Source organism: Anarhichas minor, unplaced genomic scaffold (genome assembly GCF_050575085.1).
Source record: "Anarhichas minor isolate MPS153535 unplaced genomic scaffold, ASM5057508v1 ptg000043l, whole genome shotgun sequence".
NCBI lineage: Eukaryota > Metazoa > Chordata > Actinopteri > Perciformes > Anarhichadidae > Anarhichas > Anarhichas minor.
Window position 1 is genome coordinate 4,926,692 of NW_027466489.1, and position 21,842 is coordinate 4,948,533.

The 21,842-nt window shown below is 40.9% G+C and overlaps 3 protein-coding genes across 6 annotated transcripts; all 3 read right to left on the reverse strand.

Moving 5' to 3' along the window:
- Positions 1-1,226: 1,226 nt before the first annotated feature.
- On the reverse strand, positions 1,227-5,163 carry tusc2a (tumor suppressor 2, mitochondrial calcium regulator a). 3 transcript variants are annotated; one of them, XM_076110457.1, is made up of 4 exons: positions 3,890-5,163; positions 2,917-3,154; positions 2,054-2,174; positions 1,227-1,960 (listed from the first exon to the last, which is right to left on the reverse strand). In XM_076110457.1, exons 2-4 carry the CDS (start codon positions 3,063-3,065, stop codon positions 1,895-1,897), a joined length of 336 nt encoding a protein of 111 aa, XP_075966572.1. In that variant the 5' UTR covers positions 3,066-3,154; positions 3,890-5,163; the 3' UTR covers positions 1,227-1,894. The 3 variants fall into 3 exon arrangements, with proteins under 3 accessions (XP_075966572.1, XP_075966571.1, XP_075966573.1); XM_076110456.1 differs by having other exon boundaries at positions 3,335-5,163; XM_076110458.1 differs by having other exon boundaries at positions 3,967-4,089.
- On the reverse strand, positions 4,234-15,487 carry LOC142970310 (ras association domain-containing protein 1-like). 2 transcript variants are annotated; one of them, XM_076110454.1, is made up of 7 exons: positions 15,221-15,487; positions 13,648-14,003; positions 11,929-12,053; positions 6,082-6,186; positions 5,704-5,989; positions 5,478-5,593; positions 4,234-5,390 (listed from the first exon to the last, which is right to left on the reverse strand). In XM_076110454.1, exons 2-7 carry the CDS (start codon positions 13,967-13,969, stop codon positions 5,244-5,246), a joined length of 1,101 nt encoding a protein of 366 aa, XP_075966569.1. In that variant the 5' UTR covers positions 13,970-14,003; positions 15,221-15,487; the 3' UTR covers positions 4,234-5,243. The 2 variants fall into 2 exon arrangements, with proteins under 2 accessions (XP_075966569.1, XP_075966570.1); XM_076110455.1 differs by lacking the exons at positions 11,929-12,053; positions 13,648-14,003; positions 15,221-15,487 and adding an exon at positions 8,247-8,751.
- Positions 15,488-15,947: 460 nt separating this feature from the next.
- Positions 15,948-21,757, reverse strand: zmynd10 (zinc finger, MYND-type containing 10). Its single transcript, XM_076110915.1, has 11 exons — positions 20,938-21,757; positions 19,971-20,079; positions 19,690-19,806; positions 19,542-19,595; positions 18,792-19,042; positions 18,255-18,349; positions 17,992-18,164; positions 17,425-17,550; positions 17,215-17,336; positions 16,993-17,118; positions 15,948-16,349 (listed from the first exon to the last, which is right to left on the reverse strand). The coding sequence occupies exons 1-11, from the start codon at positions 21,024-21,026 to the stop codon at positions 16,250-16,252; spliced, it is 1,362 nt and encodes a 453-aa protein (XP_075967030.1). The 5' UTR covers positions 21,027-21,757; the 3' UTR covers positions 15,948-16,249.
- Positions 21,758-21,842: the final 85 nt, after the last annotated feature.

Below are 21,842 nucleotides of genomic sequence, written 5' to 3' on the forward strand. Positions count from 1 at the left end.
TTATGGCTTCATGTGAAAGGGGTTCATCCTTATAATACAAGCTGGACATTTAGCAAAACATCAAAGACCAGTGGAGAGGAAGCACATCAAAGCGACTGACCTCTGGCCCCAAAACACACCCACCAACCACATTCCACACAATTACAGACACAAGAGAACGTCTGCAACGGAAGCCCTACCCATTTACTCTGGGGATTTGTCAGCTATGCTGAAATATGTTGACATTTACTGTTCAAGTTTCATATTCTGCCATCTGGAACAATTTAAGTCTTTCAGCGTGTCCATGAAGCACCATTTAATTAAATCTTCCACCTTCGTGGCGAGTCTAACTGCATAGGATTCTGATTAGAGGTAAGAGAGTAAACATACAGTGTATGACACAACAAACATGGTCACACATTCATTTGAGCTGGTACTGGCGGAGATTTCTGCTGCCATCTAGAGGTGGGAAACCTTACATGTTGTTGAAATGTGAATGTGTTCTCCATCTTTGGATAATAACTAGGTATAAATAAATCAAATCTGGCTTTGGTTGCACGCAGCAGCCGTACAGCTCAGCAAAGGAAATTAAAGACGGCAATGAGGAACAGCTAAAAATAAGACTGGAGAGATATCAGGGTTATAATTACAGCCGTCATGGAAGTGCAGGAATTGCTGACCACATTTTTCAAAAGTGACCACTTGACTAAATGCAATCTCCACTTTGTAGTCCACTCATTTCCAGTAAACTGAAATTATTGCACCGAGCACACAATGAGTTTTCATTCTAAAACGGCAGCTCTTTCTATAGTTGGTGACTGGAACTTACATTTTGGAAAAAACATGTATTCACTTCTTTTGTGAGATGAAACACTTGATACTAACTTTCATGTCTTTGCATTCAGTATGAATGGCTAGCTTAGCTTAGCATGAAGTCTGTAAACAGGATGAAACGGGTTGTGCGAGTCTACTCAAAGGTAACAAAATACACCAGCACCTGCAAATCCCTCTAATTATCACGTTTTATCTTGTTGGTTTAATCCAAGAGTGGTATAAATCTCATCTAACTCTTGGCAAGAAAGGAAATATGCTTTCCCTACCTAAGATAATAAAAAAATTCCTTTAATTGATAACCTTTTCATCAGTTAACATTAAAAGTAAGACGTGTATGGGACCAAGAAATAACACGTGTTATTTGACATAAATCAATGGTAATAGGAGGCAAACATAATAGAAAAGTTCAGATATTCAGCTCAGTAAACCATTTATTCAAGTAATTCCAACTAAGAAATCTGATATTATTTACAGTACATTATGTTCACTAGTGCAGGTCTGAGCTCCGGTTACTGAGACAGACTCAGACGTGACAATACAGAACATGACCATATATATATATATATAATAAATTTCACAATCCTTCATTATTCTACCCTGTAACTACATCTTCCGTTCCTGTCTCACACACTCACTCAAACAAACAAACTTAAGTGCACACATGTACACATACAGTTTCACTCTACGTCTCACAGAAGGCATACACCGTTAAAGCCTTTTTTCACATCAAGGATGTTTTTCCCTGCAAAAGAACTCACAAGAGAAATACATCTTCATTGATGTATTCTCTAAGACTGCTTACATATCAGCTGGGTAGTGGACACACAACCTGAACCAACACTACTTCTGTGAATATCAAAATATGGATTTTTGTGAACAGGGAACCCTCTGACCGAAGTTGAATTCAAATGTATAACATTTCATTCAATATATCAGTTTTAGACGACAGCTTGATTTTTCCTTTTGCTCTCCGGACCACGGCTCCAGTCTTGACTTTGATGCTCCGACACTGGGACAAAACTTTGCTCCGGGAAGAGTTCCTGTTGCTGCAATTCATAGTGGATCAGTCCAGTGCAACTTTTCACACCTCACTGAGGACGACGGGGAAATCTACATGTATACAAGGGTGGTCAAGTTTCACAATTCCCTAAAAAAAGAAGTGCATAAATATTAAAATCCACAAATCATTCAGAACATGCTTCACTCAGATCAGCATTGCCAAAATGTGTCCCTGGCTCACCTGTGGAATCAGATTTTTTTGAATCCTCTTCAACTTGGACTTTTTTCTGCCGTTTTTTGTCACCAAGGTCTCTTCGTAGAACTCATGAGCAAGGTCGCCGTCCTCGTCATAGTACAAAGAACTGCCAACACAGCAAGTCAACATCAGTCTAAAACTACAAGTCAGGAGATAGAAACTTGCAACAGATGACATTTAAGTGACAATTATATGCTCAGTTTACCCAAAAAACAAAAACACTATCTTGTATTTTCTCACATGCCTCTAGCGGCATCCAGCAAAGTTTAATGGAGGTTTTGAGATACCGGCCCTTACTTCCCACAGCTAGCACCTAGCATTTTTTAGCTGTTACAATACACTTTGAACTTTTAAGTATTTTAACTATTTATTGTATTATTTTGTGGTCTTAGCTGCGTGTGTGCTCTGCTATTGATTGTTGTTAATTGCCCTGATGGGGATGAATAAAGTTAATAATTTGAACAGATCTACCTCTGACTGAAACCATCCACAAACCTCACTGTGGACAGTCTTTCAATGAGACTCTTTCTATTTGAGGTGCCCTGGTGAAGTAGGGGTTAGGGTGATGACTGAATCCCAGCGTCCTGGGTTCCATCCAGCCTGAGACCTTTGTTGCAAGTCATTCCCATCTCTCTCTCTCCCCTCATTTTGTGTCATATCTCTACTTCCAGCTTATAATAGAGGCGTAAAATGCCTTTATTATACAGCCGTTCACCTCCATTGTATTTCCAGGATATTCTTATCTCAAACCACATAAAAAAAACAACCTCCACTAGGATTACTTAACAAAATAAGTTGTTATTTGGGTGAAGCGAACTGTTACCATTTTCCAATCATGTATTATTTACCTCCTCCTGGTAAAAACAAACGGTGTGGCACTTCTGGAACCTTTGAGGCGGGCCACAGACTGCTCGTTCCCATCACTGGCTGAATCCCCTCCAGCTCCACTGCCTGAGAAAGGCCAGACACCTTTGGCTTTGGATCCACTTCCTCCCATTCTCAGAGATAAGACATAGTTAGTCTCCAGTTAATGCTTTCAATCTGGTTGGTGGCCAGACGCTCTCAATTCCTCATCAAAGCCAGGATCTGAGAAGAAACACACACACACACACACACATCAGACTTGACTTTCTCTAACTGGTGTTCAGGTAGCTGTGTGACTAATTGTGTAACTCTTTGTTTAGCAAGTGACTTTTGACTAGGTGCATCAAATACTGTATTGCTGATTCACTATGATACACTAGATGTAATGCATGATCATTTTACCCTGTAAGGAGTCCGAACTTGATTCAGAAACGCATTGACTCAAAATATGCTGACACAAGAACTGTTGTCGATCTTAAACTAGACGAAATTACTATAAAAAATATCAGTTCACTAAACGAGACAATGTCGAAGCTAACGTTGTATTGTAACCTTTACGTTATGCTAGCTTCACAGGAAGCTACACACAGCCATATAATCCTAAACGAGAGCAATCTGATTATTAGCGTTAGTTACATTGCCATATTACGGTATAAAAACAACCTTCATTTTAAACGTAACGCCAAGAACATGTCCCATGAAGCACCACCGTAGTATTGGGCCAGCTAATAACATGTAGCTAGCTGTAGCTAACGACACCTGCAGCTAGCTGTAGCTAACGACACCTGCATATTTAGGCGAGTTAGCCTGTTAGCTTCTGACGCAGGTTAGCTACAACAGCTAAGCGTTAACGAGCCAGACAACAGCGACATGTCTCCTAAACAAACACTAAATCATCTTCACCATAGACCACCAAACGCAAAAACAAAATCTTGACAACATCCTACTTTATAATACCGTATTAAATCGTCATGTCCTTTCATAACTTTTACCCCCGGCTATGTTAAGCTAGCGTTAGCTGTTTTGGTCCTTACGATGGCGATCAGCTGATCGGACAGACAGGCGGTACCGAGACAGTTACCGGAAGTCATTGTACTTTCTACTACTTAACATCATGACGGGGCTGTTAATCTAAAATAGGGTCGGATAAAAATTGCTTTTAACTCTATGTCTACGATGTGGGGGTTAGGGTTTTGTTTGTGGAAATGGGTTATTTTGTAGTCCTGTATTGGGGCTTATCACCCAAATCTAACAAGGGCATATTTCAACGTTTATTTACGATATACAAGAAATACAGAAACTTATTTGAACTGGGAAATTCTTTACTGAACGCGGTGCACATTTGTCACATTGTGAATTGTAGCTTCAACATGTAAATACGTGCATGGACGGCTACAATGATAGTGAACCGAAGAACGAAAGACATTTTCTTAAAGGACAGAAAAAAAACAAAGATATGAAGGAATGACAAACAGCTTTCAGTGAAACACATGTATACCAATATTCATTCAAGGTTCCAGTCAACCAGAGTGACACTGCTCTCTCTGACATTCATAGTTGCATACAAATGTCCATACATCAGTCAAATTCACAATTTGACCGTAAAATAAAAAACAAAGAGTTGCACCCATCAGGGGTGTCGAGAGGACATGGCAGATTTTTGAGCCTGGGTCAAATGAAAATCCAAATACTCTTCAGCAACAAATGTGTATTTAACTTTTCCAAATGTCATAATGGGAGTTGATGGTTTTCATGGTAGGCTGTTAAAGGACCAGATTAAGTTTATCTGAACTCAGCAGTAATGTCATGATTGGACATGTTGCCAATTTTGTAATCTGGAAAAATAAAAAGGAATGCAACTTCCAGACGTGTGATTATCGGCTCAATTACAATATGGGGCTTGGCTTTAGCACTACATCTACAAATGTAGATTAATCGTATTTTTAAACCAAAAAATGCTAAAAACCATCCCTGACATTTTCTTTAAAAGTTAAAGTGACACAGCTGAGGTACACGGGATTATCAGACATCACATTCTCATCTGCCAGTGTCATTTCTCTCAACTCAATTCTCTCAGGCACATCAGACTCTCCAGGTGTAAGGCACTTCTCATCTCTCGCATCATTTCACACGCACATTCGCGCTAGCTCTCTCTCGCTCTCATTGTCTTGCGCCCTGTTTCACTCTCTCGTTCACCCAAGAGGCGTTTAGAGTTGTATTATCTGGGATCTTTGGATGCAGCGATGACTGGTCGTCTTCAGGCGATTGTCCAGCCAAGAGGTGCACGTTCAACCCCGAGCGCAGAGTCGTCTCAGCCGGGGGTCGAGCCGGCCAGAGCCTCCCGCATCCTCACACGGGCCAGAGCGTACCGCTTCACTATCTGCTTGACGTGCTCCTCCTCTTCACGCTGCAACATGCGCGCAAAGTTCTTCAACTCAGGCATGGAGAAGGCATGCCACTGTAAGAAGAGTAAAAATTAAATTAGTACACTTTATAAACTTACCACAGGGTTTGGCCCTTATTCTCAAATCCATGTTACACTCACATTGACTTCTCCAGTTTCATTCTCTTTCAGAACAAAGCTGAGGACTTTCTCATTGGGCCCAGTACACAGACGCAGGCGGAGGGGACTCTCATTATCAGAGACCTTGCGAACATAAACTGAGAGAGCAGAAAAAAAACCCAACTCACCTTAATGTAAAGCATGCACAGTGTGATTTAAAAACACTGCAGGAGGTCAAATGTGTAAGCATAATGAAGTGGAGTGATACCTTGGTCATGACGCTCGCTACGCTCAAACAGAGCAAACTTGCCAGGGTTATCCACCACTGTGAACTTTTTCAACAAAACCTCGATGACCTCACGGGCAGAAGTGCGTGAGCTTATGTGGAGATGCTTGGACGCATCCTTTGGCAGGTAGAAAGAGGTACGACGCTTCACTCCGGTAGCCTTCCTCCCTCCGGCATCGTGACCTCCTTTCTTTGGAGGTGGAACTGACACAGGACGGGCCAACTTGAACTGCACCTTTATAAAGCCAGTGTAGGAGCCATCCTTGTTCTGTTGAGTAAAATAAAAATTGTTTCACTGAATAAAAAAAAACCTTGTCGCCTTAAAAATGCATGGATTTGTTGTAAATCATCGCTGCTCACCGTGTTCATGAACAGATTGCTGTTGATTTGAGCGTTGTATTCCTTCACCTTCTGCTGAATATCTGCAGTGGTCAACTCCTGCTTTCCCCATTCAATTTGTTCATCCTGGAGGAGACAGTGAGGAGTTACAGTGTTAAACCACCAGGTGGCAGGGCTCATCTCCAAACCACAGCAGGACCCAGAGAAAGAGCCACACACAACACCCACAATGCACCGGTACATGAATTGACACTGGACACGGTTTAGTTGTGCATTATAGTCTTAAAAATGGTAAACTTACATTTTTGTACCAATCCTAAAAACATATCAGGTGTGTTGAAAAGTAAGTTTTCAGGAATTGAGAACGTTGGAAGAAGGTGTGAAGCTATTGTGTAAAAGAAACAGTAGTGCGATGATTTAAATAAGTTCCTCTTCCAAAACTGTAATTCTCTTCTGAACAATATTAAACAGCCAAACTTTAGTAAAGCTGTAATTAATTGACTTCCTGTTCGGCCACCGTTATTTCTAACAGTGAGCACCAGTTGCATCAGACTCAACTTCCTGACAACGCAGCAAAGGCAAAAACGATGATGTCAGCGCTGCCCAATCCTGTACGACTGCTCTGATTCTTCGGCCCAGGAGGGGTTAGAGGAAGGAGGGGTATGTGCAACTTGCAGCTGTTTGTAATGAGTGCGACCAACGGCTCTGCATCGCATTCTTCGACTTGGTATTCATGTAAAAATAGCCTCCCCTCTCTCCGGCTCTCACAAGTGGGAGAGACAAAGCCCTCCCTTGTTTTACGGACACATCCTGTGAAGTCAGCTGCCTCATCAACCGCACCGTCTCAGTCATGTCTCAGTCATGTCTCAGTCATGCACATTTGGCCATTAGGTCAATTAGAGCTTTTCCTGAGTAAACTGACCAACTGGTATTTCCTGTATAGTAATAAAATGCAACAGAAGTGCGAGGCAGCACAAATTTATTTTCCATACTGTGCTCCAGCTCATTCCTTGAGGTTCCTAGGAGCAGGGGGTTTCCTGAGGAGTAAAATCCATATCCAGTATCTGTGGACTGATACTCTTTCTCCATTATTACAAACAAGCATTTCTACATTAAGTAATTTAGTTTTCTTTCTCTACTTCAAAATATCGTTAAAATATATCTAACTCTAGCCTGCCTCTCTCTATTTCCATTACTATGGATTAATGAACACAAACCAGGCAATGCTGCGAGCTTTAAAAGGGCTGGGTAGCTTATAAATCGACGTAGAGCAGAAGAAGATCAATGGTGGCGATCCTTACGCAGATTGAAAGACTGTAGAGTTAATATGCTGCTGTTAACTAGTCAATAAATCAATAAAGTGGGCCATGTTGAGCTTTCCCATTTGGTAGCAGGAGGAAAAACCTATGCAACAACTGCATGTCCACAAAAGGAGTGTCCTATCAAACAGTGCCAACAACGTGAATCAAAAATGGCTTCTGCACAGAGACACAAAAAAGGGTGAATGTCACTGAGTTTTACAATAAACAGCGTCTGCTTTTCAATAAAGAAAGCTGAGCCCTTTAGTGGGCGTGGGTGACTAAAGGAACAGAAAATTAACAAACCCAAAACAACACATGAATCATCAGTGATTGGGAAATAAGTATGAGAAACCTGAATAGTCAATGAATGGTGGGTGTGAGGCTGGAAACCTGAGAAGCCGGCCATGCGTCACAAAACATGACAGTCGAGTTGTTCTCTGCAAGGGTTCAGCTATGGGTCTGTGCTTGTTACAATTAAAAAGTTGCACTGCTGGATTGTGGTTCTTCCACCAGTGCTGACATGCCTTTTATTATAGGTTCTCAATCCAATGTTTGTTATAAGTCTCAAGTCTATTCACTCAAAACTGGAGGAACCACAGCTCCACCCTTTAACCTGCAAGCTCACTTGGCAAGCATCCTCTCAGCTGGAGTGCCCTTGAGCAACACACAGTTGCATTTGACTCCTAAACATGTGGATAAAATGCTCAATTTAAACAGAACAGCTGTCAAAGAGAGCAGCAACCTTAAATAACGCGAGAGAAACGTTAATTATGAGGAACCACCCCATCACCCATCTCTCTGGTCTCACTTCTCCTTTTTACATTGAGGAGTTTTTTTACTCAAACCTAACGTTATTTTGTTGTTAACCTTTTTCGGGCTTCTCACCTGCTTTACGTTAGCAGTAACGTTATCTTTCCGGGTTTTGGGGAAGAACGATGTCCGGGCGGTGAAGTACTGCTCGAACTCAGAGTCGGGCTCCTCCTCGCTGCAGTAGCCGCTGCTGGTGGAGCTGCCCCAGGTCATCTCGAAGGACGGAGTTTTCTCCGAGCTGCTAGCCGCGTTTGTCATGCTGACTACCGGTCAAAAAAAACTTTAGCGCGAGGGTCAACAACCGGGAACTTAAGAAACGACGACTAAAAAGTGTTAAAGTAAATCACGCTTAGTTAGCTCAACACAAAAACCTGGTTGAACAGAAGTCCGGCTGAAATGTTCTCAAGAACGGCAATTAACGGCTAACTTCAACGGTTAACTGATCTCTCAGAGGACGTGATATCTCGGTTGCGCCTTGATAACAACAGTCTAAATCAACTAAATACTACTATCTTCTTTTTCCTCTAACTTCAACCGGCCACGTTTCAACTGTACTCGGTCTGTGTGAAACAGGATGTATTCAGGCCCCCGCCCTTGCTGCCTCGCTTCCTTCCCCTCGCCGACGCCCCACCCACGTCCGTTGAGCTGAGTTTGGAAAATACACAAACCCCTCGTAGCCGGTCGCCCATTGGACGGCGAGGGGAAATGCCAAAGTCTTGACCTCCTCCCTCCCTCCCTCCCACCTCCCCTCTTCTTTTTGCCGCCTCTCCCACGGATGCTGCTCCCTCGTCCTCCCCGCTAAGTTTGTCACGTGATAATAGGTCGGTCTGGTCCTACAGTCTATGGTCAACATGCGAGTCTTTTTATTCATCAATGTATGAGCTGTGAGTAAATATGTTGAACTCAAAGGCACCAAACATACAATACTTGAAGTTAGACCGCCAAGTTAGGAGACATTTTTCTTATTTAGTTTGAAAAGCTTGAGCGGAAACCATGTTATCTCTCAGGGGGAAAGAGGGAGATTCCCTGAATCCCCCTAAATGCCACCATATGCTAACATAGACACTTTATTGATATGGGTGGGATGTTTTCAGTTGCACTGAATCAGTTTGTCATTGAATCGATTAGTCGATCAATAGAAAATTAGGATTTCTCCATTGACTTCCATACAACCAATAAACTTGAGGAAGAGGAAGACAAAAAATGAAACAGAATCAAAGCAGCAGAGGCCGAGATATCATAACCTTCAGGGCCTAGTCGCGCTTCAAACACTGGATTCCACAATTCCCATAATGCAACTCACCAGGATCCTTCATTATGCCGCCTTCATGTTGTATTTAAGTTATTATAAAAATATGTTTTAACTGTAGAGAGTGTTCACGTCAACTGCCAAGTCCCAATTATGACTGGCAAACTGATTTTTCTAAATGCTCATATTTATGATATAGTATATATATATATATATATATATATATATATATATATATATATATATATATATAGTACATATTATGATGCTGTTATTTTTGTATGATTGAGATGTTTCTATGTTTTATTCGTTTGTAACGACTTGATTCCTGTTGCTGCCTTTTTGGCCAGGTCGGGCTGGTTCTCAATTGAATTATCTGGTTGAATAAAGGTAAAATAAAAGAATATGCGAGTTGGCACGTACTTACACGGAAGTGGCTGAAAACTAATTTTCTCTGGGTTTTTAACCTTATAAATGAAAGATTTTGGACAGTTGATCAGAAAAAAGAGCAATATGAATGTCACCCTGGGAAATTGTGAAAGACATTTGCCAGCCTGTTCTTACATTTTATGAACAAAACAATTAAACAAACAAACTATTAATACAATAATTGAGAAACTGCTCTGCAGGTGAATTGATAAATAACAGGAATGCATCAATCCAATATGCCAGATTGTTATCAATCCCACATAAATAATGTTTCTTTGTCAGTGTCATAAAATTCTATGTTTAGTAATCAGTTACATTCATGTACACGGAGAGCCGCCAATCTTTCTTTTGTGCCACAACAATTATGTTAATAAAAATGTGTCAAATGAGTCCCACTGAGTGAGATGTACAGATTTTAACTTTGGGAACAGGACAGCTCTAGTATCAGATCAGTACTCAATAGAAAATACGTTTTTGCATCTAATAACTGTGGCCTCTCAGGTCACATCTGTAAAGTTGCAAATTTCAGCTTAAAAAAAAACTATGAATCCCTAGTTTTCAGTGTGCTGCAATGTGAACTCTTTTTAAACCATCAAGCGGACTGGTACTAAAATAGGACTCGGTACTAAGTTTATAACCTTGTCGTGAGAATCTGGCTACAGAAAATTATAATCAGGTATGTTGATAAAATTGTCTTTAATTTCTGCATTTAAAGCTATGATTTTGAGACAGATAAACAATCCTCCTTTGTTCATCTGGAACATGCCGGCCCTAGCATACACTTTCAATTGGTTCAAGTAATAACACAGAGAACATAAAAAAACCATGGGGCACATGTCCAACTGGTGAAGACATTTGTAAACTATCCTCAGTGTTTGTCTCACATGCTGAGGAGTTGCTCATATCTTTTAAGCTATCAGCACAAGTACTGGCTAATGTGTACCGGCAGGAAATACTTTGGAGCCTCCTAGTGTGAAGTTACGAGTTCACATATGTGGACTGCTACACCCAGAAATATTCCTGCTGTTCTCACATTAAACTCTGATTGAACCAACTCTGATTTTGTGATACGGTTTTCACTGCTTATTGGTACACACCACTATCACAGAGCCATCACCAATAGATCCACCTGTACGTTCTCCTGCTATGTCAAGTGAAAACATCTGTTGTGTAAAAGGCCTTATGCACACAAAAACCCAAGCACCAAGACAATATCCAGCAATGTCTTCATACTGTTCATACTCCGCTGAAGTTTTTACATTCCAGACATCCTTTGATAAGCAACATGTGTTGGATAGAGAGGGAATACAACCTGTTACCAAGAAACCAAACCCAGCTGCCTTGAACGACTATGGGCTTGTAGCCTTGACCTCCCTCTTTATAAATAACAATGTGGTGCAGAGAAGCACAGTGAGGAGTCTTCTTCTGGTAAGATTTAAGATGCAGAGACTTGACTTTATCTCTCTGTTTATCTGGATAGGGTATATTACAATGTTTGTTGGCACTTGTTATGCCTTTTTAAAAAACAAAGCAAAGACTGGACTAAAACATGAAACTTTTAAAATTAAAGTGAAAACATATTATGGTACATCATGCTGAAAAAATCAAAGTGTTGAGTTTGCTTTCTTAAAATAATGGGTGTAACAGCTGGCTCAGGGACGCAGACAGATGTTTCCCTGCAGTACTTAAATAAACTGAACCAGATCGTGCAAAATCTGTTACCTGTAACGGTTTGTGTTTCTCAACAATAACAAACTTCCCCAGATTGCAGTAAGTGGAACAGGATTACCGCCGTGGTTTCATTGCCATGTAAAATAGTTCCCATTTCTGTCCGTTAAACATGTGATTTTGTTCCTAAAAGCAGTCCTGCAAAATTACCAGGTAGCACGTAATGTAACACGCAAAGTAGAGGCTGGTAGAAGCTACTAGTTTCCTCACCGATTGTCTCATTTTTTAAGGTAACCATAGTGGTACAATAAGGCAATAACTTCTTGATGTTCTTTGATTGTGAGCACGGCTGCTTATGAACAACCAGGGAATACTAGGCCGGTCATAATGCCAAATACAAAAGGTCCTTACCACATTGGTGTCTGTTTCTATGGTGTGCTCCACTACCAATGTGTGCTCAGCCGCGGAGCCTCGGTCCCAGCTGCAGTCCAGCCGGATCAGAGCACGGCAGCGGTAGTGGCACGTGAATCTACAATCTGTAAGTGTAGAAAGTCACGGGTTTACACAAACGCTGCCAAACACATAAATACACATGACATCGACTGTAAACACGCGTGAGATTATAGTGTAGAGTACAATTCTCAATAGGACATGTCCTCCTCTGGCCATTTCTGGTCATTGCAGTACCTTTAAGTTTGCTTTCCCCTGCATTTTCGTTGGCATGGTTGGAAATGCGTAAATTCAAACGTGTGTTTATTATTGAGGTCATAGTTAAAGGTGGTGTTGTACCGGACAACATTGTATTGAGAGGTGTATCTATTTTCTTCCCTTTTAATTTGCATACATACGGGGGCAGAATATTAAAAACACCACTGAATATAATGCAGATCAGTTCAACACCACCTTTATATACAAGGACATAAACATACAACATGATAAACATACTATATAATCAAAATTACACATTTCTGACAATGTCACCAAGAACTGAAAATGATATACATCCTGTGACGACCCTCTCTGCCTGTTCGTTTGGCTGCCTTCCTTGCAGGTGTGGAGGTGGGTGTGGCAGAGTGGAAGCACCTGAGGCCATTAGCAACACTGGCCCTGTGTGCCAGAGCACCCAGTATAAAAACCCTCTGGATTCTCAGTTGGTCTCTCGCTCCTTCCTGAGACACCCATTTTGGTTGCAGTTATGGTTTGTTTTGACACTATACAACACTGCATATACACTTTACACGCACCCACTCACTTACACTGCTGAAATGACTGACTTCACATGTCACTGTTAGTTTATGTTTGTCTTTTATATTACTTTAAACTTAATAAATACTTGATAAACTGCTTCATTGAATGCGTTTCCCTTTTTTGTCATGGCCGTTCGGCCCGGTTTGTGACAAAAGTATACTTCATGGTGGAACAGTTGTATTGGTCTGCATTAGATTGTGCAGGTGTAGCTACATGATTAAATTGGTATGGTATTTATACAGAGTATAAATAAATAGCAAACACCTGTCTTGACACAATTAGCAAACCTGCATCTGTTGAGTGAAGCTGTGAAATAAACAGAGCTAAATTATACAATACTCAGATCAAGACAAAATATCGGATGTCTTATCAATTTATATCAAATTCTAGCAAAGACTCTGTATGAATGAATTTGATTGAACTGCATTTTCATATTTAGACAACTGTAAAGAAGCTTTTTTTCCCCTGCACATTAAATGCTTTACATAAACCACAGCTACATTTCAGTGGGTTTCATTTGATGAAAAGGAAGTTCGTGACTATTGCAACTCTAAGATGAGTCTTGAGCAAGAAGAGCATACAGGTCTGTAATAATGATCTCGCCACCAAAACCACTTGAACAACTGCATGCACATTAGATTCTGCTACTTCAAATTAACAACATGGAGAAAATGTATGGCATGGCCAACCAAGCAGACAAAGATTAAGATGTCTACGTGTTGAAGGGTTATTTTGGCCTGCAACTATACATTGGTGGTTACATCTTTCCCCATTTGACCCATTTTCCTCCTGCTCTCAGTCTTGCTATCATTTCTGCTCCTGTATATGCACAGAGGCGATGACACATGCACACACCCGGGCGCACAAACAGCCTATACTCACTGACACACCGCAGGCTCTGCTTGTAAAGGCCCCAGATGAAGTCTCCACACAGGTCACACCATGTGGGCTGAGAATGGCTGCAGGGCTGGAAGTTGTGTCCCTCCCCCTTCTCCTCAGGGACCTGGGGGTCCTGGGTGCTGCTCAGGACTCTGATGATGCCCGCCCGGCTCAGCAGGTCTGGCACCTTCCCCGGGCTGATCCTCAGGGCGTTGGCTCTCTCGAGGCGTGGAGGTGAGCAGGGCGAATGTGTGCCGTCTGTCAGCTCTATCTGCTCTCTGTCCGCCCTCAGGTCACGGAGCTCGATGAACTCCCCCCAAGACATCGTGTCACTCAGAGCCCGGCTGCCTCCACCATCACTGACAGACAGAAGAACATACAATAACGCACGGGTAATGCCAAAGACGACTTGGCAAGAGTTTAACACTTAAAACAATGTGATCTTGAAATGATAAGGTTCTATCTCAATTTAAGATCTAAAGAAATCTAAATTTAAGACTGCGTTATTACTTTAAAAACGATTATTCTTGTGAATATTCCTTTTTCTTAGGAGAGCACGAAATATCAACGAGTGCCTGATTATATACAGTATATGCTGAGGAGTTGGCCATATCTTTTTGGCTATCAGCACAAGTACTGGCTAATGCTGGCAGGACATACTATATATATATATATATATATATATATATATATATATATATATATATTTATATATAAATTATTACTTACAAGTACAAATGCTGTTTTCATATTTTTACTTTAGTAAAAGTACAGAGGTATAACGGTTAAATTTACTTAAGGCATCAAAAGTAAAGGTACTCATGCAGTACAACGGCTCCTTAACATATTATATTATTGGATTATTATTGCTGATGCTTTAAGGTGTAAACAGCATTTAACGTTAAAGCCTGTTAAGGTGGAGATTTCAACAAATATATACTGTTAGGCAGATTCATTTGTATCGATACTGTATATTTTATAAACCAATCATATTCAATACAGCTGTCAAGTAACTGCAGTAGAGTAAAAAGTACAATATTTCACTCTAATGTAATGTAGTATAGGCTAAATATAGTAGCATATGATGGAAATACTAAACTGTACTTAAGTAAGTGACGTTATATTGCTAGAGTAAATGTATTTAGTTACATAAGTAGCCTTTTATGTCATGTTTGTTTAGCTTAGGCCGTTTTCAAACAGCAGATTTCATACATACTATCTTGTATATGGTGGTTTAGTAACATATTTTGAAAATGACACGCTGGTTTCTCATACATAACATAGGCCTCCTCTATAGAAATAGGGTAATTCATATTTGACGGTCTGCTAAACCATCAGGAGTAAAGCAGAGTATTGAAGTATCCATAACAGCCTAATGTAAAACATACTACTTCATGTTAATGTATCAGATGTGGCCTTCTCTCCGTTTTACAAAACACGAGTAGCCTCGTAATTCCTGTAAGTAAAACAATGCAATTATGAGCGCGTTATGAAAAGTCAAATGTTCAGTCCCAAACAAACAGCTGCTTGGTAAATTAACTCAACAACTCCAAAGTGAATCTTCGGTCTAACTCACCGACACAGTGGAGAAAAACTGCCCCGTGGAAACCGCTTTGTCTCAAAACTTCTTCCATCCGAAGAGAAAAACTTTCCGCAGCAATTCTCTGACGGTTTCCAAGTAACGGAGGTGTGCAGCCGCGGCTACATCTCTGGAAATAAACCGTTCATCACCGGCCGGTTCCAGCGGCGACGGAGCGCCAACTCGTCTCTGTATCATCAGTGTGAACGCTGAATCTGAGCACTTCTCAAGACACGGAGCATCTTTCGTCTATTCGTCAGAGCGTGCTGTAGGAGGAAGCAGCTTATGAAAAACAGAGAGTAAGATGATCATGAGCTGCACCGACATCCGGCATGTTTTCACATAGGGGGTGCTTCTGAGTCTGGAGCTCAGCTGAGTGGGCGTGCAAAGTCACCCACCCCTGCAACCACTGTCTCCAGCTGTGATGGATCTTGGGTTTCATTTACAGCAGTGGAAATCTAAAATATATATATATAGCCTATTATATACTGTATTTATACATCAAACTATAAATATGTATAAGGCTTAAAGCTGCAGCCAATCTTGATTTGTTTTTACGGACAGAAAGTCAGCAATCCAACATTCAGGGTGAAGTCTGAGCGTAAAAGAATAATAACCAAGAAGAGGAGCCACAAATTCACTTTAACTCGGTGACACTATAAATAGGTGACTCTATCTGTTGTGGTCACGTTCTTAACAACAATGGGCAAGAAGACAAGGCAGAGAGAGTTGTTAAAAGCATTTTATTTGTAAATCAAAATAACAGTATAAGTCTCTTGACAGAGAGGGGAGAACTTTCTTCAGATAGACAAATGATTTGTTAAAACGATATGACATAAGGTTATCATAAACAAACAACAGTGTTCAAAACAAAAAGGAAACAACTAAATTCTGTAACTGGGCATAAACTTTACCTCACTAACAGAAAGATTTAAAATCCAAGTTTGCATTGTGCACATGCAGGTCTGTTTCTCCCATCTTTTCCCATCCACCACCGGTCCTTGCATGTGCTTCAGTCTCTCTTTGTCAGCTGTTGACGTGCAGGTCTCTCTGGATCTTCCCTGTGACCTCAGTTGTGAGCTGACAGGCTCTCTTGTGTTTAGACCAGTGCTTCACCTGACATTCTCTGTGAAAAAAATAAATAAATAAGGTGAACGAGACTTCACATCAGCAGACACAGAACACACATTAAGTGTACGATATCAACAACAAAAGTTATTAAGATATTCAGTATCACAGGAAAGTATTTGTTATAGTCATGGATCAGATGTACTTTTATATCTGATGTAGAAACACAGACTTATATCCAGCCATCCATCCATTTTATGGCAATAAGGTAATCCATGTGTCCTTCTACCTAGCAGGTCCTCTAGCTCTGGGTGATTCAAGCCATCTCCGATATGTTATCCCTCAAGCATGTTCTGGGTCTGCCCCATGAGGCATCCTCGTCAGATCCCCAAACTACCTCCACTGGCTCCTTTCAGCCAGAGGGAGCAGCAGTTTTACTCTGAGCTCTATGCGGATGTCGGGACAGGAAACTAAATTTGGCCGCTCATATCCAAAATCTCATTCTTTCAGTCATTACCCAAAGCTTGTGATCACAGGTGAGGTTTGGAAAATACATCAGCGGCTAAATCACAAGCTTTGCCCTCAGACTCAGCTGCCTCTTCACTGCGACAGTCCGGCAGATCTTCTGCATTACTGACTGACTTACTTCTATATATATATACACATATATATATGTGTGTGTGTGTGTGTGTGTGTCTTACCTGTGACAGTACCATTCTCCCTGACACCGAGAGCATCTCTTTGCTGCCTCTTTCCCACAGGATCCACACTTTGGCTTCTCAGGGAGTAAACTCTCCATCACATCAAAATTGTACACCTGGTACAACCTGGTGAAACAATCGCAGTAATAATCACAGAGATGCTGATGGAGTTGATTTATTTGTATCTCAGACTTGTGTTTTCAGCATAAAAACTCAAATGACCTCTCTGCCAGCAGCTTCAGTTCACTTTCAGATGGGCTGAAAGTTTCTTTGACTTGATACTTTGCTATTGCCTTCCACTTCCCAGAATTCTCTCTCACAATGTGGTTCCATATTTCTGGGATCTATACATAAAGCAAAGCTTGAGGGTAAATGCACAGAGGACACAGTCACTGTAGGTGCAGAGGTATGTGTGGATGTGTGAGTGTGTACCTGCTCCAAAATTAGTTCTTTTTTCGGCGGGGCGGGGTCTGTAACGGTGAGATGAGCCAGGTAACGCTGCAACTCCGCCAGGTTCGGCAGCTGATCGATCAACACCTCTGTCATGAAACCTCGAAGCTGTGCCACATGAACGATAAGCCCACAAATAACCCTCAGCAACAAAAACAAGTCAACTTATCAGAACTTCCCACAACAAGAAAAATAAATGCCCTGAAGAGAGGATGCACAAGGCTCTCTGGTTATATAAGCAATGCAACAGGAAGAGGATGAGAAAGCGTATAATAGGAGGAAACATCTGAGTCAAAACAACCATTGGAAACTGAATCTGTGTTTTAACAAGCAAGGAGATCAGATGTGATGTTGGAGGACAATGATCTGGCACTCACAGACTTCCTACGCTTCAGTTTACAGCTGATATACAGCAGCCACTTAGATTTTGGAGGAGGAGTTGATTGATACCATTTAAAAACCTTGATTAACTAAAAATGACTCAAAGAACATAAAGGAATGATGAAAATATCTGTCAAAGAGTCAGTCAACAGCTTATTCACAGTATACCTTTAGAAGCTGGTTCTTGTTGAAGTTGTTGAAGTCATATTTCCTCTGGCAGTCTTCCTTCAGCAGCAGATTGTAAAGGGAAATCCAGACCTGACCGTCTAGTTTGGTCATCTTTAAATGGTCCTCAACAGGAATCTTCTGCCATCTGCCATTTATGTACTTTTCTACCTCGCCTTCAGTAGGAGACAGAGAGTACACCATTGACTGATGGGTCACGTATTAGCCAAGAATCACACATTTGATATGCAAGAAGTGTGACATACCGTCTTTACAGCGACTCCAAGGACAGCAGTCAATCAACTGAACCAGCACACACGGCATGTTGTGGGTGCACAGCATGCGATTGATGACACTAATGCTGTAAGGAAAAGAAATGTCCTTCTGTCAGGTGAAATGAACGGTAAATTAATAAATTAACATGATGATATGAGTAATAAATCGCCCATCTTCGAGTCATCCCAGATCCTCAAATGTGAGAATTTGCTGCTTTTCCCGTTTTATATTATTGTAAATATTAAATCTTCGGGGTTTGGACTGTTGGTTGGACAAAAGAAGGAATTTGAAGATGTTAACTTTTCTGAGAAATCACAACACACATATTTTTCAACTGCATCTTGTTTTATAAACAAAATGATTAATAAACTTGTGGAATGATGAAATGATTAAGATAAGTTAGTTGCAGCATTAGTAAGTATAATGCAATGGTTAAGCTTGAAGTATAAATGCCTAAAAGTATTGGACGATTTCTCAGATTCTCTATTGTAAACTTGTAAAGGTTCTTGGTCCAGACACTGCCGTACCTCTCGGTGTGATCAGTGATGAAGCGCAGCACAGAGACAGCCTTCTGGGAGATTTCAAACTCCCCTGCAGCACTCTGCATCTGTAACTCGTTCATCAAGTCTGCCGAGGATGCAACAGCTTTCCCTTTCGGGTTGCGTTGGTCATGAGCTGTTGCGGCTTCCCTGGTCACTTTGCTGACCAGCAGGGTGAGTTTGCGGTGGCAGTAATCCACCAAGTCAAGGACAGAGTCGCCAGCCGCCTCACATGAATCCTGCACAACACACAAACCTTTTTCAACATGTCACATAAAGCTTCATTCATAACAATATTTATAGAGAGAGAGGGGGGGGGGGGGGGGGGAGAGAGAGATGGAGAGGGAGAGGGAGAGGGACTGGACTGCCCCGCCGCATGATTACTTTCATGCTTTGTGACGACCCCTCCCTTCCACTAGGGGTCTGTGTCCTGTTTCCTGTCAGTTTGTCTTTCAGGATGTTAATCGGCCACTGATGAGCGACCCCTGAGCCTGGTTTGGTCGCAGCTATAAAGGCTCCCCTCTTCTTTGGCTGTGACTTCCATGGCTGCTTATTTGTATTGATTGATTTTAGTTTAGTTTGATGATTTGTTCTTAAATAAATGTATATTTAGTGCTTTTTCCACTCGTCTTGTCTCCTATGTTACAGCCTTTGAGTCGGGTTGTAACACTTTAACACATTTAAAAATATGACGCAAATCAATATAATTTAGGGGGGTGTGTTTGTGTACATACTGACCTTGTGGTACATTATCGTTTCAAGTAGGTTTATGATCGTGGCTTCATGGTGGATCTAAGATGGAAACATTAAAGTACACACAAAATCAGTTATGAGTGCTGCAAGCTGACCATCATTTTACACATGTTACACCTCATGTTACACTCACCACCATGTAAAGATGAAACGTGTCCTTGGGATTAAAGTCCTCCAGCTGACATAAAATGGGGAACACTTTGTGCTTCCAAATTTGGACAAGGATCATTTCATGGACCAGAACAGGTATCTAGAAAAAAAGATACAGCAGATGAATGTGTTTATTGAGATATCATATGTAATTCTACCTTTAGAAACAACCACAAACGTGTTTCAAGATACTTTTTTCTTAGCAGGGCTTCACTAAATTCCTCTGACATTTTAACATCACAAGCAGGGATGTATAGCAGTCACCTTTCCATACGACACCAGGAGCTCCATAACAAACTCATCGTGCACGGCAGAAGCATTCAGTATCGCCTGCATGTTGAGTTTCTCAATGTGCGCATGCTGTCTGAACCACCTGTCAACACACAAAGAGGAAAATCACAAGAAAGTAGTTGTGCTTTTCTCAGACTTCTCAGGTCGCCTGTGACAGGTCTGATGACTAGAATAAAAACATTAAGTTTCTATGCACCAACTATTAATTCATGTCTTGGTTATATCTTACTCATTCATGTCTTTCATATCTTACGTAGAGCACTTTGAATTGCCTTGCTGAAAGGTTCTTTACAAATAAAGTTGCTTAGCCTAGAGTAACATTCTGGCCACACTCCACATTATATACATACACCACATGACGTACAGAGGCAGTGTTTAAAGGGAAGTTCATTTTAAAGAATTCAACAGACACTTCTTTATTCTACCGGTCAACAGTACTCATAGTCACAGCTGGAAGTGGGTCCTGGAGACTTTATTTTGAGTTTTACAAACAAAAAAAGTCACCATGTAATTTATTCATATTTAGTTCTGTTGTCTGTGAAAAAAAAAATTGATTAAAATATACTATCTAATGTCAGTGGTTTAATTTGTACTGTATTGTTTGTTCTGACTTTACATGGATGTGTGTGATGAACTCTCATGAACACTCATTTAGACTATACTACCGCAGTGCTTTTAAGTAGTTTTCAATTAGACTTTGCTATTTACTAATACTGTAATTTGAGTACTTCTGTGTGTGTGTGTTTTAGGGTGTCTCTGTCTCGAGACCTTTTAACCTCCCTACTGTTGAATGTAACGTTCATTTCCTCGCCATCTTTCGGTTTTGTGTGCACCTGCTGCACAGTACATCCGACGTCACTGGGTTCAGGTAGCTCGTCACAGACATACGTTACAGGTAAGCTAACGTTAGCACGAGCGTGTGTTAGCTGGTTACGCTCACCTCTCAGAGCCTACTTCCTTGAGAGAGAAAGTTTCCAGACTTTGAACAAACCCCTCTGCTTCGACAGGTAGAATCACAGACGTGTCCATGTCGTCACTGTCAAGTAAAACAAAACAATACTCTTACTAGCTAACGTTATCTCTCCAGTCCAGTTGGTTCGGAGTAACAGTTACCCTCCGTTTCCTGTGGTTGGCATGGTGACTGTACACCAAGCGCACCCGGGCCAGAGCGCAGTTCCTCGATGCCGCCAGAGGGGGGCGGTGCTTCTTAAAGTATGAAACGGTCTACAGGAGGAGGTACAGTTTCAAGAGCCAGAGCTGCAGTGCCACAGTGTAAAAATACGCCATAACAACAAAGTATTACTAGCAAAATGAACATAAAGTTCCGGGCACCGTGGCTGAGTCAGTAATCATCTTTAACCTTTTTCCTGATTTTATTTTAGTTTTAGTTTAGTGTCTTTTATTTCCTTGGATTTTTCATCTGCTTTATTTTCTCCCTGATGTTTTTTGCTGCCTTTGTGTGGAATTAAAAAAGTTCTCGACACTCATGATCAAGATTCAAATGGAAAAGTACTTACTGATGCAAGTGTGAGTAGCATTTAACAGCTTATCTAGCTAATCATGTATTTTTTTATGCAAAAGCTTGATTTGTAAAGCAACTGGCAATTATAGCTGTCAAATAAATGTAGTGGTGTACAAAGTAAAACTTCCTCTGAATTGAAGACATTAAAATAAACAAGCTAAGTACAATTTTTTCTCAATTATAGAAGTAAAAACAAAATGACAACAGATGTTGACAATGTTCGTTATTGTAGTTTTTAAGTTAGAAAAATATTTTATTTCACAGTCTGATAAAATGACATCTTCTGTAGCTACTTCTGTATCAATCTGAGGCTCATTTTTTAA

Bases quoted from the DNA above. Each gene is read 5' to 3' on its own strand.
- tusc2a (XM_076110457.1), bottom strand. From the start codon at position 3,065: ATGGGAGGAAGTGGATCCAAAGCCAAAGGTGTCTGGCCTTTCTCAGGC. The intron at 2,175-2,916 runs GTAAATAATACA...CTGTGTTGGCAG, and splicing joins TTTGTTTTTACCAGGAGGAG to TTCTTTGTACTATGACGAGG. The intron at 1,961-2,053 runs GTGAGCCAGGGA...TTCTTTTTTTAG, and splicing joins AAAAAAATCTGATTCCACAG to GGAATTGTGAAACTTGACCA.
- LOC142970310 (XM_076110454.1), bottom strand. From the start codon at position 13,969: ATGTCTTGGGGGGAGTTCATCGAGCTCCGTGACCTGAGGGCGGACAGA. The intron at 6,187-11,928 runs GTAAGGACCTTT...TGTCTCCTCCAG, and splicing joins TAGAAACAGACACCAATGTG to GATGAACAAATTGAATGGGG. The intron at 5,594-5,703 runs GTATCACTCCAC...CTGCTCTCTCAG, and splicing joins TAGCGAGCGTCATGACCAAG to TTTATGTTCGCAAGGTCTCT.
- zmynd10 (XM_076110915.1), bottom strand. From the start codon at position 21,026: ATGGACACGTCTGTGATTCTACCTGTCGAAGCAGAGGGGTTTGTTCAA. The intron at 19,043-19,541 runs GTCAGTATGTAC...TGTGTTGTGCAG, and splicing joins AAACGATAATGTACCACAAG to GATTCATGTGAGGCGGCTGG. The intron at 18,350-18,791 runs GTACGGCAGTGT...TTTTCCTTACAG, and splicing joins ATCACTGATCACACCGAGAG to CATTAGTGTCATCAATCGCA.